The sequence below is a fragment of the Gorilla gorilla genome, chromosome 4, assembly GCF_029281585.2.
Source record: "Gorilla gorilla gorilla isolate KB3781 chromosome 4, NHGRI_mGorGor1-v2.1_pri, whole genome shotgun sequence".
NCBI lineage: Eukaryota > Metazoa > Chordata > Mammalia > Primates > Hominidae > Gorilla > Gorilla gorilla.
Genome location: NC_073228.2, coordinates 44562185 through 44576053, shown reverse-complemented (window position 1 = coordinate 44576053; position 13869 = coordinate 44562185). Strand labels below are relative to the sequence as shown.

General features: G+C 46.4%; 1 protein-coding gene across 5 annotated transcripts in view; it reads left to right on the top strand.

The window, feature by feature from the left end:
- The first annotated feature begins 4828 nt into the window (after nucleotides 1-4828).
- NPEPPS (aminopeptidase puromycin sensitive) overlaps nucleotides 4829-13869 on the top strand; it is a 101556-nt gene continuing 92515 nt past the window's right edge. For 3 of the 5 annotated variants that reach the window (XR_008680074.2, XM_055387759.2, XM_063706313.1), the window contains exon 1: nucleotides 12958-13471. Coding sequence is in view for 4 of the 5 variants with exons in the window: in XM_055387759.2 (XP_055243734.1) it covers nucleotides 13211-13471 (261 nt within the window). In the remaining variant the exon portion in view is untranslated. Of the gene's footprint in view, nucleotides 4943-12957; nucleotides 13472-13869 lie in introns of those variants that run through there. The other 2 variants (XM_055387760.2, XM_063706312.1) reach the window with 2 other exon arrangements.

Here is a 13869-nt window from a genome sequence, read left to right as displayed (position 1 = left end):
AATACTTTTTAGTATTTAGTAACTTAACTTGTAACTATTGCTTTTTTTTTTTTTTCTGAGACAGAGTCTCACTGCCATTCTCCTGCCTCAGCCTCCCGAGTAGCTGGGACTACAGGCACCCGCCACCACGCCCGGCTAATGTTTTGTATTTTTAGTAGAGACGGGGTTTCACCGTGTTAGCCAGGATGGCCTCCATCTCCTTGACCTCGTGATCCGCCCGCCTCGGCCTCCCAGAGTGCTGGGATTAACAGGTGTGAGCCACTGCGCCCAGCAAACTATCACATATTTTTAGTCTAAGCATGTGTCTAAGCATGTCCCATGAAATAGTTGAGACTATTTACACTAAAAAACTATTCATTTTATCTGCAATTCTAATTTACCTAGGTGTCCTGTTTTTTTATCTGGCCACCCTATTACTGGGGAAAGATACTTGGTCTAACTCTTTCATTACTCTGTAGAACAAGGGGCTCTAACCTGGCTGATGAGAACGTGCCCTTAGGGTTTACTACATGGAATTCTACAGTTATCATAGTCATGGTAAAAGGAGAAGAACTGAGCCTTTCTTCTGCTCCATGGATTTCCATTCTGTCTCTCACACTATGAAAAGCATTTAAATATATTTCCAATTATTCGGAGTGGTAATAGATTAATCGTACTAAATAAAGAGAATATTTCATTTAGATCTCTAGGGTTAGGATTTGTTTAAGTAGGGGCTAAGAGCCTAGGATTAACCATATAGATTTATAAACCTAGAGAACTTGTTTCTCTTGCTAGGTTTGCTCTTCCTAGAGAGGAATGAACAGACTTGATTTCATAAAGCAGTTTGAGGACTTGAAAAATGCTGAATGAACATATTTTTTCCTGATGAAGTTATCACCCACAATGAAGTAACCTACAAAGGATGACCTCATTGTTTGGCTTTGTAGGACTTGTCATACTATGTCAGATCTCCAGGGTGGAAGCCTGACTAATGGAGGCTGGAGTACTAGTACTCCAGAGGTGGGTTGAAAACAGCAGCTTTTCTCTCAGTCTGCTTTAAGCACTCATGGAAAGAGCATTTTTTTTACCATCATGATGCTGTGCTGCACAAGATTCTATTACCCTCATTTGAGCTGCCTGGTTATTCTAGCAATCAGATCTTTCTGTCTCCTTCCTGTTACCTGGCCTTGACACCAACTATCATGTGCCCTTTTTGCCTTGACTCCCAGGCATGCAGTTCTTCTTCCATTTTCTTTAATCCAAAATGCTAGAATATTGGAATTTCTAGGACATTTATTTACATGGCTTCTGATGACAGTGGAGAATATTTGCCATCAGGACTGTCCTGGAAAATCTAGGGTATGTGTGGTCCTCCTTGTCAACACTCGTCAACACATTTCAACACTTGTCCTCTGACAGTTATCTAGGACTGCTAGGATATTCAGAAAGAAGAGAGGCCTGGGAGTCAGAAATTCTTCTCATCATGGCTTTTAGTCATTGCGAGGCCTGGGAGTCAGAAATTCTTCTCATCGTGGCTTTTAGTCATTGCTTTGCAGTTAACTCTGGGCAATGACTGCATCTATCTTTGTCCTACATCAGTTTTTGACCCCTTGTATTTGAAGCCCCCTAAAACAATTATAAAGAACAAAACAATAGGAAGTAATTTTCAACTTACTTTGGCTATCCTTAAAATGTAAGTTATGAATCCTAGCGTTAGTAACATAGCATACTGGACTTCTTTACCATGAAGGGGAGGAAAAATTAGGGAAAACAAGGGTCTTAAAGATTTTACCATTTTAGGGAAGACACAGTGGCTCACATCTATAATCCCAGTACTTTGGGGAGGCGGGAGGATCGCTTGAACCAGGAGTTTGAGACCAGCCTGTGCAATATGGTGAAATCCCATCTCTACCAAAAAACTCCACACAAACTAGACGGACCTAGCGGACCTAGTGGTGCATGCCTGTAGTCCCAGCTACCTGGGAAGCTGAGGTAAAGGATCATTGAGCCTGGGAGGCAGATGTTGCAGTGAGCTGAGATCACATCGCCACACTCCAGCCTGGGTGACAGAATGGGACCCTGGTATCAGCTCTAAGAACTGCGACTTGTACAATTCAAGTCTGAACCAAACCTGGATAGAACTAGTGTTCTAATTTCTGGAAAAAATAAAAGGAGGCAGGGCTTATAAACTAAAGGAAACGATTTACCTTGTCAGACACCAATAATGGCACTTTTTCTGTAAAATAGTGACGCCTTTTTCTCTTCTTCCACCTCCTCCACTCCTTTGATTCTGTCACCCTCTCCTGCATCTACTGATATCCTCTTACACTGAGATAAGACAGTAATGAATCACTTTAGCAAAAGTACATAGAGCTAAACAAAGATGACATCGTTTGGCATCTCTTGGCACTGAGACACATTGGGATAGGGCACAACAAGAGTTCAGGGTTTCCTGATGTAGAGTTGCTAAAACTGTGGCCTCCACTTAACAGCTAATGTAGGTTTGGGGCAACAGGAATATAAATCTTTCTCGAATGGTTTAAATTGTGCCTTTTTGCCTAAAGAATTTTGTCTTGGCCAGGCACAGCGGCTCACGCCTATAATCTCAGCACTTTGGGAGGCCGAGGGGGTGCGGATCACCTGAGGATGGGAGTTCGAGACCAGTCTGACCAACATGGAGAAACCTCATCTCTACTAAAAATACAAAATTAGCCAGGCGTGGTGGCACATGCCTGTAATCTCAGCTACTTGGGAGACTGAGGCAGGAGAATCGCTTGAACCCAGGAGGCAGAGTTTGCAGTGAGCCGAGATTGCACCATTGCACTCCAGCCTGGGCAACAAGACTGAAGCTCTGAGTTTTGTCTTTTTCTTTTGTGACCTGCCCTAATTCCTGATGTCAGGTCCCTAGGGTATTTGTGCTATGCCTCATTCATAGTGACTTTATATTTTATACAGTGTGATTGCACTTTGAACTAAAATAGACCATATCCAGAAACCTGCCGGTGCAGGCTTCCCAGGGCTAAAGAGTATGAGCAGTTTGAATTGCTTTTTGTCTCTTTGCCTTTTTCTTGAATCAATTTACCAAAATAGAGATGTTACCATCAGATTTTTTTTAAAGGCACTAGATCCCAAAGGCTAGTCTCCATGCCAAGACAATTTTTCTAAAGCACGTATATCTGAAAATGAAAGGATCTTAGATGCTTACCTTACGGTTTCTCTTTATCTCTAGCATTATTTGTTTACTGGGGACACTATGACTTTTGGTTCAGTCCTATGAATAAGCAGGTCACAAGCCAATTTTTAGCTCCCCTTACACTTTTTAAGTATTTATTAATCTTGACTCCTATGCAAACTGTAGGGAGGCTGGCAGCAGAAGATTCTTATCCTTAGTTATTTATGTGGCTAAGACTCCAAGGCAAATTGCTCTCTCAAACTGTAGGGAGGCTGGCAGCAGAAGATTCTTATCCTTAGTTATTTATGTGGCTAAGACTCCAAGGCAAATTGCTGTCATAAAATCACGCCCCATGAGATGTGATTCTGCCAGATTAGTAGGCCTTAATGCCTTGAGTCTCTTCTCTTCACCCCACCCTTAACCTGGGTTAAGCTTATTCTCTTTGCTAGGCCTTGGATAGCACATTGGGTGAGGACTATTCTGATGTCAATTCTTCTTGTCAAGGATTTAAGAAGCAAACAGAAATAGAGCCAAGGGTGGAGAAACTGAGGCCCCCTGACTTGCCAAGCTGCGACTTCTAATCCTCTTGGCTACCCCACTGGTCTGGTTCAACCTGAGCTCGCACTGATTTTTTTGGATTTGACGTCAAGGCAAACATCATTGCAAACTCAATTCCAGCATGCCAGCTCCAGAGCACTGTAACCTTTAAAAACTTGGGATTTCGCCGGGCGCGGTGGCTCACACTTGTAATCTCAGCACTTTGGGAGGCCGAGGCGGGTGGATCACCTGAGGTCAGGAATTTGAGATCAGCCTGCACAACATGGTGAAACCCCGTCTCTACTACTAATAAAAAAAAGCCGGGTGTGGTGGCATGCGCCTGTAGTCCCAGCAACTCGGGAGGCTGTGGCAGGAGAATTGCTGGAACCCGGGAGGTGGAGGTTGCAGCGAGCCAAGATCGCACCACTGCGACAGAGAGAGACTCCGTCTCAAAAAAAGAAAAAAAAAAGACTTGGGATTTCAGGAGAAATGTTATAGTAGCATTCCAGAGGCCCACGCATCAGACATAGACATATGCAGTCTTTGCAGCAGAGGGTATTGGCTTCACCCTATCATATAAGTTGGCTCCCTAACTTACATTCTGCAAAGCCCTGGTGGCTAACCCTTTACAACCAAACAGGTCACAGCCAAACAGGTCATCTCAGTTTGAAGATCATCAACAAAGGGGTTAGGTTTGCTCTTGTAGTTGTCACTCCCTTGGGATTGGTAAACAGACCTGCAGAAGTAGTTGTGAAAAGGGAAGCAGAAGTACTGAAAAAAAAAAAAAAAAAAAGAGGAGGGCTAGAAAGGAAGTGAGAAAGGTGGAGATGTATGACTTTTTCAACTTCCTGATGGAAAGATACCAAGAGAAATAAAACTCTTTATGACCAGATAGGACCTTCCTTTGGCCACATTTTTATGTGCATAATGTCATATTGCTATCCCCAAATAAATAAAACTATGTATCTATCCATCAATCTATCCAATCTATAGCTCACATATTATTATGACAAATTAAGTTATCCATCAGTATGGCAAAATTTTAAAGCATGTGAAATTAATCTACTTTCCTTTCATGAAGAACACAGGATGGGTAGGCAGCACTCCATCTACTCACATTTCCAACTGTCATTTCAACAGCCATTTTAAGTTATGGAAGAGTCAAGGCTGGGACCTCATGGCATCATTTTCCATGGATTGCTCTCCAAGTTTTTGTGTTCCTGGCCTTTGGAACCCCTTCATCATATTCCGCAGGTAAGACACATATTAGTGGAATTTGAGTTATAATTTGTATGCTTGAAATTGACATTGAAGGCCATAATTTGTAAGTCAGAGAGGCTAAACAGTAACTGTAATGCTTTGTTTTGATCTAACTTGGTGGTTTTGTAATGGTTCTCTCAAACGCTCCACATCTTTCTCTTTCTGTGTTCCATAGCTGGGGTTTCTCTCCTTCCTGCCTGAATATTTTGCCTCCCTAATCCAATTCCTTTACCTTATCTTTGCTCTGAAATACTTCTTTCGATGACTTACATTTGCTCTCTATAATTTTACTTCAACTTTTTACTAGTCCTGCTACAAAGACCATTCTCACATTAAGAAAATAATAGGCTTTTTTTTGTTTTTTTTTTTTGAGACAGGGTCTCGTTTTGTCATCCAGGCTGGAGTGCAATGGCGTGATCTTGACTCACTGCAAACTGCACCTCCTAGGTTCAAGCAATTATCCTGCCTCAGCCTCCCAAGTAGCTGTGATTACAGGCACCCACCACCACACCCGGCAAATTTTTTTGCATTTCTAGTAGAAACGGGGTTTCACCATGTTCGCCAGGCTAGTCTTGAACTCCTGACCTCAAGTGATCTGCCTGCCTCGGCCTCCCAAAGTGCTGGGATTACAAGCATGAACCACCATGCCCGGCCCAATAATAGGCTTTTTAAGAAATTCTCAAACCACTGGAGAAATCATACTTTTCTTTGAGATAAGCGTGCATTATGCCCACATCTGCTTTACAGATGGGGAAACTGAGGCAGAGAATTGCTAGGACTTGTTTTAGGTCATAAAGTCAGTGATGATATTGAAACTATTTCTTTTTGTGTCCTCATATTTGTCAGGCTAGTACTTGAAAACTGAAAACAATAGTGGCTCTGGCTAGAATGACTGATTTTTTTTTTCCTTTCTTTTCTTTCTTAAACTTTTTTTTTTTTTTTTAAGAGACAGGATTTCGGCCGGGCGCAGTGGCTCATTACTGTAATCCCTGCACTTTGTGAGGCTGAGGCGGGTGGATCACCTGAGGTTAGGAGTTTGAGACCAGCCTGGCCAACATGGTGAAACCCCCTCTCTACTAAAAATACAAAAAATTAGCTGGGCGTTGTGGCAGGCACCTGTAATCCCAGCTACTTGGGAGGCTGAGGCAGGAAAATTGCTTGAACCCCCGGGAGGCGGAGGTTGCAGTGAGCCAAGATTGTGCCACTGTACTCCAGCCCGGGCAACAAGAGCAAAACTTTGTCTCAAAAAAAAAAAAAACAAAACAAACCAAAACAAACAGAGACAGGATTTCACTCTGTTGCCCAGGCTGGACTGCAGTGATGCAGTCATAGCTTACTGCAGCCTCAAACTCCTGGATTCAAGGAATCCTCCCACTTTAGCCTCCCAAGTAGCTAGGACTACAGGCATAGGCCATCACACTCAGCTAATTAAAAACATTTTTTTTTTTTTTTGAGACGGAGTCTTGCTCTGCTGCGCAGGCTGGAGTGCGGTGGCGCGATCTCGGCTCACTGCAAGCTCCACCTCCCGGGTTCACACCATTCTCCTGCCTCAGCCTCCCGAGTAGCTGGGACTACAGGCACCTGCCACTACGCCTGGCTAATTTTTTTTTTTTTTTTTGTATTTTTAGTAGAGACGGGGTTTCACTGTGTTGGCCAGGATGGTCTCGATCTCCTGACCTCGTGATCCGCCTGCCTCGGCCTCCCAAAGTGCTGGGATTACAGGCGTGAGCCACAGCGCCTGGCCAATTTTTTTTTTTTTTTTTTTTTTGTAGAGATGGGAGTCTCACTATGATGCCCAGAGTGGTCTTGAACTCTTGGCCTCAAGTCATCCTCCTGCCTCAGTCTCCCAAATCTTTGTTAACTTTTTATTGATATATATGGACTTCCATAGGTTTTTCATTTGCAGATTTTCAAAGGTGTGGTAAACAGAGAAGCCTAGAAACCTGTTAAAAGTAGGGCTAAGGATCTTGGGACATTACTGACTTTCCCATTCCTTCTGAAGCACCATGGAGAGAAATGAATTTCCAAGGGCCCTTGTGTTCTAATTTCTGTTATTTCAGAGAAGCCTGTACGGAGCATATGTTAGGTGGTCATCCAGTCATATTTAAGGGAACTGTGTGTTACCTTCCATTCCTCTAGCCCAAGTTCTAAGTGTGGGTTTATTCTTGACTTGCTGCATTGGAATCTCTTGGATCATGGGACCAAGGATGGGGCCAAGTAAGGTTCTCTTCTTTCTCCTCAGCAGGATCAAAAATTACTGCTGCCATGAAGTCTGTGGCCCTAGTGTTTTGTTTTGTTTTTGTTTTTGTTTTTGTTTGAGATGGACTTTCACTCTTGTTGCCCAGGCTGGAATGCAATGGCGTGATCTTGGCTCACTGCAACCTCTGCCTCCTGGGTTCAAGCGATTCTCCTGCCTCAGCCTCCCGAGTAGCTGGGATTACAGGCATGCAACACCACGCCCAGCTAATTTTGTATTTTTAGTAGAGATGGGGTTTCTCCATGTTGGTCAGGCTGGTCTTGAACTCCCAACCTCAGGTGAGCCGCCCACCTTGGCCTCCCATAGTGCTGGGATTACAGGCGTGAGGCATGGTGCCTAGCCTGGTGTTTTGTTTTTAATCTTTTCTGTGATTTTATAAAAGAAAGTTGCCTCCAGTCTTAGGTTCACGTAGTTTCTCTATGGGGCACACATCTTGTACATACAGGAAAGGCTACAGACTGGGTAAAATATTGTCTCTTGGTTAATTGGTTAGTCAGCTCAATAATAATTGAGATGTACTTTGTGCAGGGTCCAGTACTGAGAATAATAAAGGAATTAGGAAACAAGCTCTTACTAGTAGTACATCTTGCAAAGATACACATATAAAATAAATTTAAACACAATTATAGGCCAGGCGCGGTGGCTCACACCTGTAATCCTAGCACTTTGGGAGGCCGAAGCGGGCAGATCACCTGAGGTCGGGAGTTTGAGATCAGCCTGACCAACATGGAGAAACCCCATCTCTACTAAAAATACAAAAAATGAGCCAGACATGGTGGCGCATGCCTGTAATTCCAGCTACTCAGGAGGCTGAGGCAGGAGAATCGCTTGAACCCAGGAGGCGGAGGTTGCAGTGAGCCGAGATGGTGCCATTGCACTCCAGCCTGGGCAACAAAAGCAAAACTCCATCTCAAAAAAAACCCAGAATAAAACAAAAACAACAACATAATTACAGAGTAACAGTCAGAACAAGTACAAATAAATCAGCAAAAGCCAGTACTTGTGAACTGATGGGAAAAGAGAGTTGGGTGGAGTTAGTCAATGAGGACTTTCTGGAAAAGGTGAGTGTTGAAGGAAGGGAGGGGCCCCGGTTTGCCGAAAAAGATGAGGAGGTCATTCCAGCAATAATGCCTGAGCAATGGTAGAGAAGAGAAGAATGAGCAAGCTGTAAGGGCCAAGCATTAAACTGGTTAGCTTGTTAAGACTGGAGAATATATGTTAAAGGATAAGAAAAAACAAGTCTGGGAAAATGATAAGGACAGTTCATGGAGAGCCTTAAATGGTTATGAATGAAATTTGCTTTAACAGACATAATGAAAATAACATTTTGAGAAGCTGAGAAACAGACGAACCATAATAAAATAAAACTGGAGAGTTAGGGCCAGGCGCGGTGGCTCACGCCTGTAATCCCAGCACTCTGGGAGGCCGAGGCGGGCGGATCACGATGTCAGGAGATCGAGACCATCCTGGCTAACACGGTGAAACCCTGTCTCTACTAAAAATACGAAAAATTAGCTGGGCTTGGTGGGGGGTGCCTGTAGTCCCAGCTACTCGCGAGGCTGAGGAAGGAGAATGGCTTGAACCTGGGAGGCGGAGCTTGCAGTGAGCTGAGATCGCGCCACTGCACTCCAGCCTGGGCGGCAGAGCGAGACTCTGTCTCAAAAACAAAACAAAACAGGAGAGGTAGAACAACAGGGAATCTGCTGCAAGATTCTCAGGAGAGAAAAAAAAATGCCTAGGTCCTAACTGTGGCTCTGCCAATTATTAGTGTATGACCTTAGGCAAGTCCTTGAATTTCTGTGTGCCTGTTTCCTCAAATGTGAAATGGGGATAATGGTGTCTGCCTCACAGAGTTGTTGAGAATAATTAAATGAATTAATATATGAGAAGTGTTGGCCGGGCATAGTGGCTCACACTTGTAATCCCAGCACTTTCGGAGGCCGAGGTGGGCGGATCACTTGAGGACAGGAGTTCGAGACCAGCCTGGCCAACATGGTGAAATCCCATCTCTACTAAAAATACAAAAAAATTAACCGGGTGTGGTGGTGGGCACCTGTAATCCCAGCTACTTGGGTGGCTGAGGCAGGAGAATTGCTTGAACCCAGGAGGTGGAGGTTGCAGTGAGCCGAGCTCACACCATTGCACTCCAGCCTGGGCAACAAGAGCGAAACTCCATCTCAAAAAAAACCCAAAGCAAAAGAAAAAAAATGTTTAGTAAGCACTCGATAAACATTCGATTACAGTTAATTAAATTATTATTATATGGGCTGGGTGTGGTGGTTCATGCCTGTAATCCCAGCCCTTACGGAGGCCTAGGCAGGTGGATCACCTGAAGTCAGGAGTTTGAGACCAGCCTGGCCAACATGGTGAAACCCAGTCTCTACTAAAAATACAAAAATTAAAAAAAGAAAAAGAAATAAAAAGAAAAAAAGAAAAAATAAACAAGAAAAACAAAACAAAACAAACAAACAAATAAAACTAAAAATATAAAAATTAGCCGGGCATGGTGGCGGGCACCTATAATCCCAGCTACTTAGGAGGCTGGGGCAGGAGAGTCGCTTGAACCCGGGGGGCAGAGGTTGCAGGAGCCAATATCATGCCATTGCAATCCAGCCTGGGCAACAAGAGCAAAACTCCATCTCAAAAAAAAAAAAAAAGTGTTTAGTAAGCACTCGATAAACATTCAATTACAGTTAATTAAATTATTATATGGGCTGGGCACGGTGGTTCATGTCTGTAATCTCAGCCCTTTGGGAGGCCTAGGTGGGCAGATCACCTGAGGTCAGGAGTTTGAGACCAGCCTGGCTAACATGGTGAAACTCCATCTGTACTAAAAATACAAAAATTAGTCGGGCATGGTGGTGGACGCCTGTAATCCTAGCTACTGAGGAGGCTGGGGCAGGAGAATTGCTTGAACCCATGAGGTGGAGGTTGCAGTGAGCTTAGATCACGCCACTGCACTCCAGCCTGGGTGACAGAGGAGACTCCAGCTCAAAAAAAAAAAAAAATTATTATATGTTATTTAAATTATTATTTCTCTGACCAGCAAGTGGTCATAGAACTACATATATATAAGAAAAGGCCCCATCTCACACCTTAGTTTGAAAGGATTGCAGCTTTTCAATCTGCCTTTCTGAAAAGTATGTAGGATTCAGAGGCTAAGAGGCCAGGCCCAGAGTCCAAAACTGTGCTGCCCAGTACAAGAGCCACTAACCACACGTGACTACTGATCACGTGAAATGTGGATAGTCAGAATTTAGATGTGCTATAAATGTAAAATACACGCTGGGTTTCAAAGTTGGTGTGAACAAAATAAGTAAAATATCTCATTAATTTTTTTTTTTTTTTTGAGATGGAGTTTTGCTCTTTTTGCCCAGGCTGAAGTGCAGTGCTGTGATCTCAGCTCACTGCAACCTCCACCTTCTGGGTTCAAGTGATTCTTCTGCCTCAGCCTCCAGAGTAGCTGGCTAGGATTACAGGCATGCGCCACCATGCCTGGCTAATTTTTGTATTTTTAGTAGAGACGGGATTTCACCATGTTGGTCAGGCTGGTCTTGAACTCCTGACCTCAGGTTGTTCACCTGCCTTGGCCTCCCAAAATGCTGGGATTATAGGCGTGAGCCACTGTGCCCGGCCTCATTAATATTTTTTATATTGATTACATGTTGAAATGATAATATTTTGGATATGTTGGGTTAAATAAGATGTGTTTTCATTTGTTTCCTTTTTACTTTTTTGTGATGTGGCTACTATAAGATTTAATACTACCTAGTGGTTCACAGTATGTTACTGCTGGACAGTACTGGTCCATTACAACATACTACATTCAGTTTTGGAAATTACAGGGTTCTATCTGAGAAATTTCTATAAAGAAATATGAAGATTATGGATAAATCTCCTTGCCTTTGACACTTTAAAGAACATTTTTAAAATTGTTATTTCATTTTTATTTTTTTAGAGACAGGGCCTCACTCTGTCATCTGGAGTGCAGTGGCACCATTACAGCTCACTGCAGCCTCCATCCACCTCCTGGGCTCAAGTGATCCTCCCGTCTCAGCCTCCCGAGTAGCTGGGATCATAGGCACACGTCACCACACCTGGGCCCACTTTTTTTTTTTTTTTTTGAGACAGAGTCTCGTTGTCGCCCAGGCTGGAGTGTAGTGGCGTGATCTTGGCTCGCTGCAACCTCCGCCTCCCGGGTTCAAGCGATTCTCCTGCCTCAGCCTCCATAGTAGCTGGGACTACAGGCACATGACACTATGCCAGGCTAATTTTTGTATTTTTAGTAGAGATAGGGTTTCACCATATTGGCCAGGCTGGTCTCGAACTCCTGACCTCGTGATCCACCTGCCTCAGCCTCCCAAAGTGCTGGGATTACAGGTGTGAGCCACCGTACCTGGCCCTGGCCCCCCTTTTTAAAGATAATTTCAGTTACATTATATATATATATATATATATGCATTTATATATATATATATATGCATTTATATATATACCTCCTCAATTTGCAAGGTATCTGCGGAACTGAGAGAGCCACAGATAGTTCACCATTAAAGAGGCCATGATTGCTGAAGGATCTTTTAGTTTAAAAAGAAACAAAGATGAAAATGGGGAAAAGGTGAAACATCCCATTTTATTTTATTATTTATTTATTTATTTTTTTCTGAGACAGAGTCTCACTCTGTCGCCCAGGCTGGAGTGCAGTGGCGCAATCTCGGCTCACTGCAACCTCCACCTCCCGGGTTCAAGCGATTCTCCTACCTCAGCCTCCCGAATAGCTGGGACAACAGGTGCCCGCCACCAAGCCCGGCTATTTTTTTTTTTTTTTTGTATTTTTAGTAGAGACGGGGTTTCACCATATTGGCCAGGCTGGTCTTGAACTCCTAACCTTGTGATCCGCCCGCCTCGGCCTCCCAAAGTGCTGGGATTACAGGCGTGAGCCGCCGCGACCGCCCGAAACATCCCATTTTAAACATTAAATCATGGAAACAAAAATATAGTTTTTGAAATCACTCCCTCAAAAGTCCAAATCTCATTGGTTGAAGTAACCTAGATTATTAAAGTTTTTTTTTTTTTTTTTTAGACGGAGTTTTGCTCTGTCGCCCAGACTGGAGTGCAGTGGCGCGATTTCGGCTCACTGCAAGCTCCGCCTCCCGGGTTCACGCCATTCTCCTGCCTCAGCCTCCTGAGTAGCTGGGACTACAGGCGCCCGCCACCACGCCCGGCTAATTTTTTGTACTTTTAGTAGAGACGGGATTTCACCATGTTAGCCAGGATGGTCTCGATCTCCTGACCTCGTGATCCGCCCGCCTCGGCCTCCCGAAGTGCTGGGATTACAGGCGTGAGACACCGCGCCCGGCTATTAAAGGTTTTATAACAAAACTTTCAAATCATCCTTTGAATTTGCTACTTAACAGGAACTGAGGCCAGAGAGCCTCAAGTCAGGGCTTTTCGCTGACCTGGAGGCAGAATCCAGTTTGGGGTTTTGCTTGTAACTGGTATTTTATGCATGCGACCCTGGCTGAACTGACCAACTGCCTAGGCTTCAATTTCCCGAGGGCCCCTTATGCCTTTCCTTCCTCTGATCAAGCTCTTCCCGGCTCCTTCCACCTGGAAGGCCGCCCCCCGTCCTGAGCGGCGCCGACAGGTGCAGCGCTCGCCTCCCGCCCTGCGCTCGCGCGGGCAACCCAACGCCCTCCCGCCCCGCCGGCGGCGCCCTCGTCCTCGCCGCTCCGCCCTCTGCCCCGGCGTGCGCGCGCACTCCACGGGGGCGCGCCGGGCCGGCGGGGCCGCGCACGCAGCCGCCGCCACCACTTCCCCATCTCCCTCCCTCCTTGCGGGCCCTCCTCCCCTTCCCTCCCCTCCGCCCCCTTCCCCGTAGGCAGCCCGCCCGCCAGTCCGCCCGCACCGCCTCCTTCCCAGCCCCTAGCGCTCCGGCTGGGTCTCTCCCCCGCCCCCCAGGCTCCCCCGGTCGCTCTCCTCCGGCGGTCGCCCGCGCTCGGTGGATGTGGCTGGCAGCTGCCGCCCCCTCCCTCGCTCGCCGCCTGCTCTTCCTCGGCCCTCCGCCTCCTCCCCTCCTCCTTCTCGTCTTCAGCCGCTCCTCTCGCCGCCGCCACCGCCTCCACAGCCTGGGCCTCGCCGCGATGCCGGAGAAGAGGCCCTTCGAGCGGCTGCCTGCCGATGTCTCCCCCATCAACTACAGCCTTTGCCTCAAGCCCGACTTGCTGGACTTCACCTTCGAGGGCAAGCTGGAGGCCGCCGCCCAGGTACAGCGACCCTCGGGCCCCGGGGCAAGCTGCGGGGCGAGCAGTTAGGCCGCGCCCGCGGGCTAGACTCAGGGCCCGGCCGGGAGGGCGGGCGGGCCTCGGGTCGGGGTTGGGCGTCCGCAGGGCGCCGGGTTCGGCGTGCTCTGCCTTGCTCTGTTGGGGCTGGGGCTGGGGCTGGGGCTGGGGCTGGGGCCGGGGCAGGGATCGTGGCCGGAGCTGAGGCTGGGGCTCGGGCTGGGGCCGCGCTGCGGGAGCTCTGGGGAGCCGGCGGCCCGGCCATTGCGCCCCTCCCCGGCGAGCACACCTGTGTGGGGCTTTCCCCCCCGCCCCGGACCCTTCTGGGCTTGATAGTGTTCCGGGGGAGGCTGGAGGGTGTTGGGGGAGGACGGAGAGGTCAT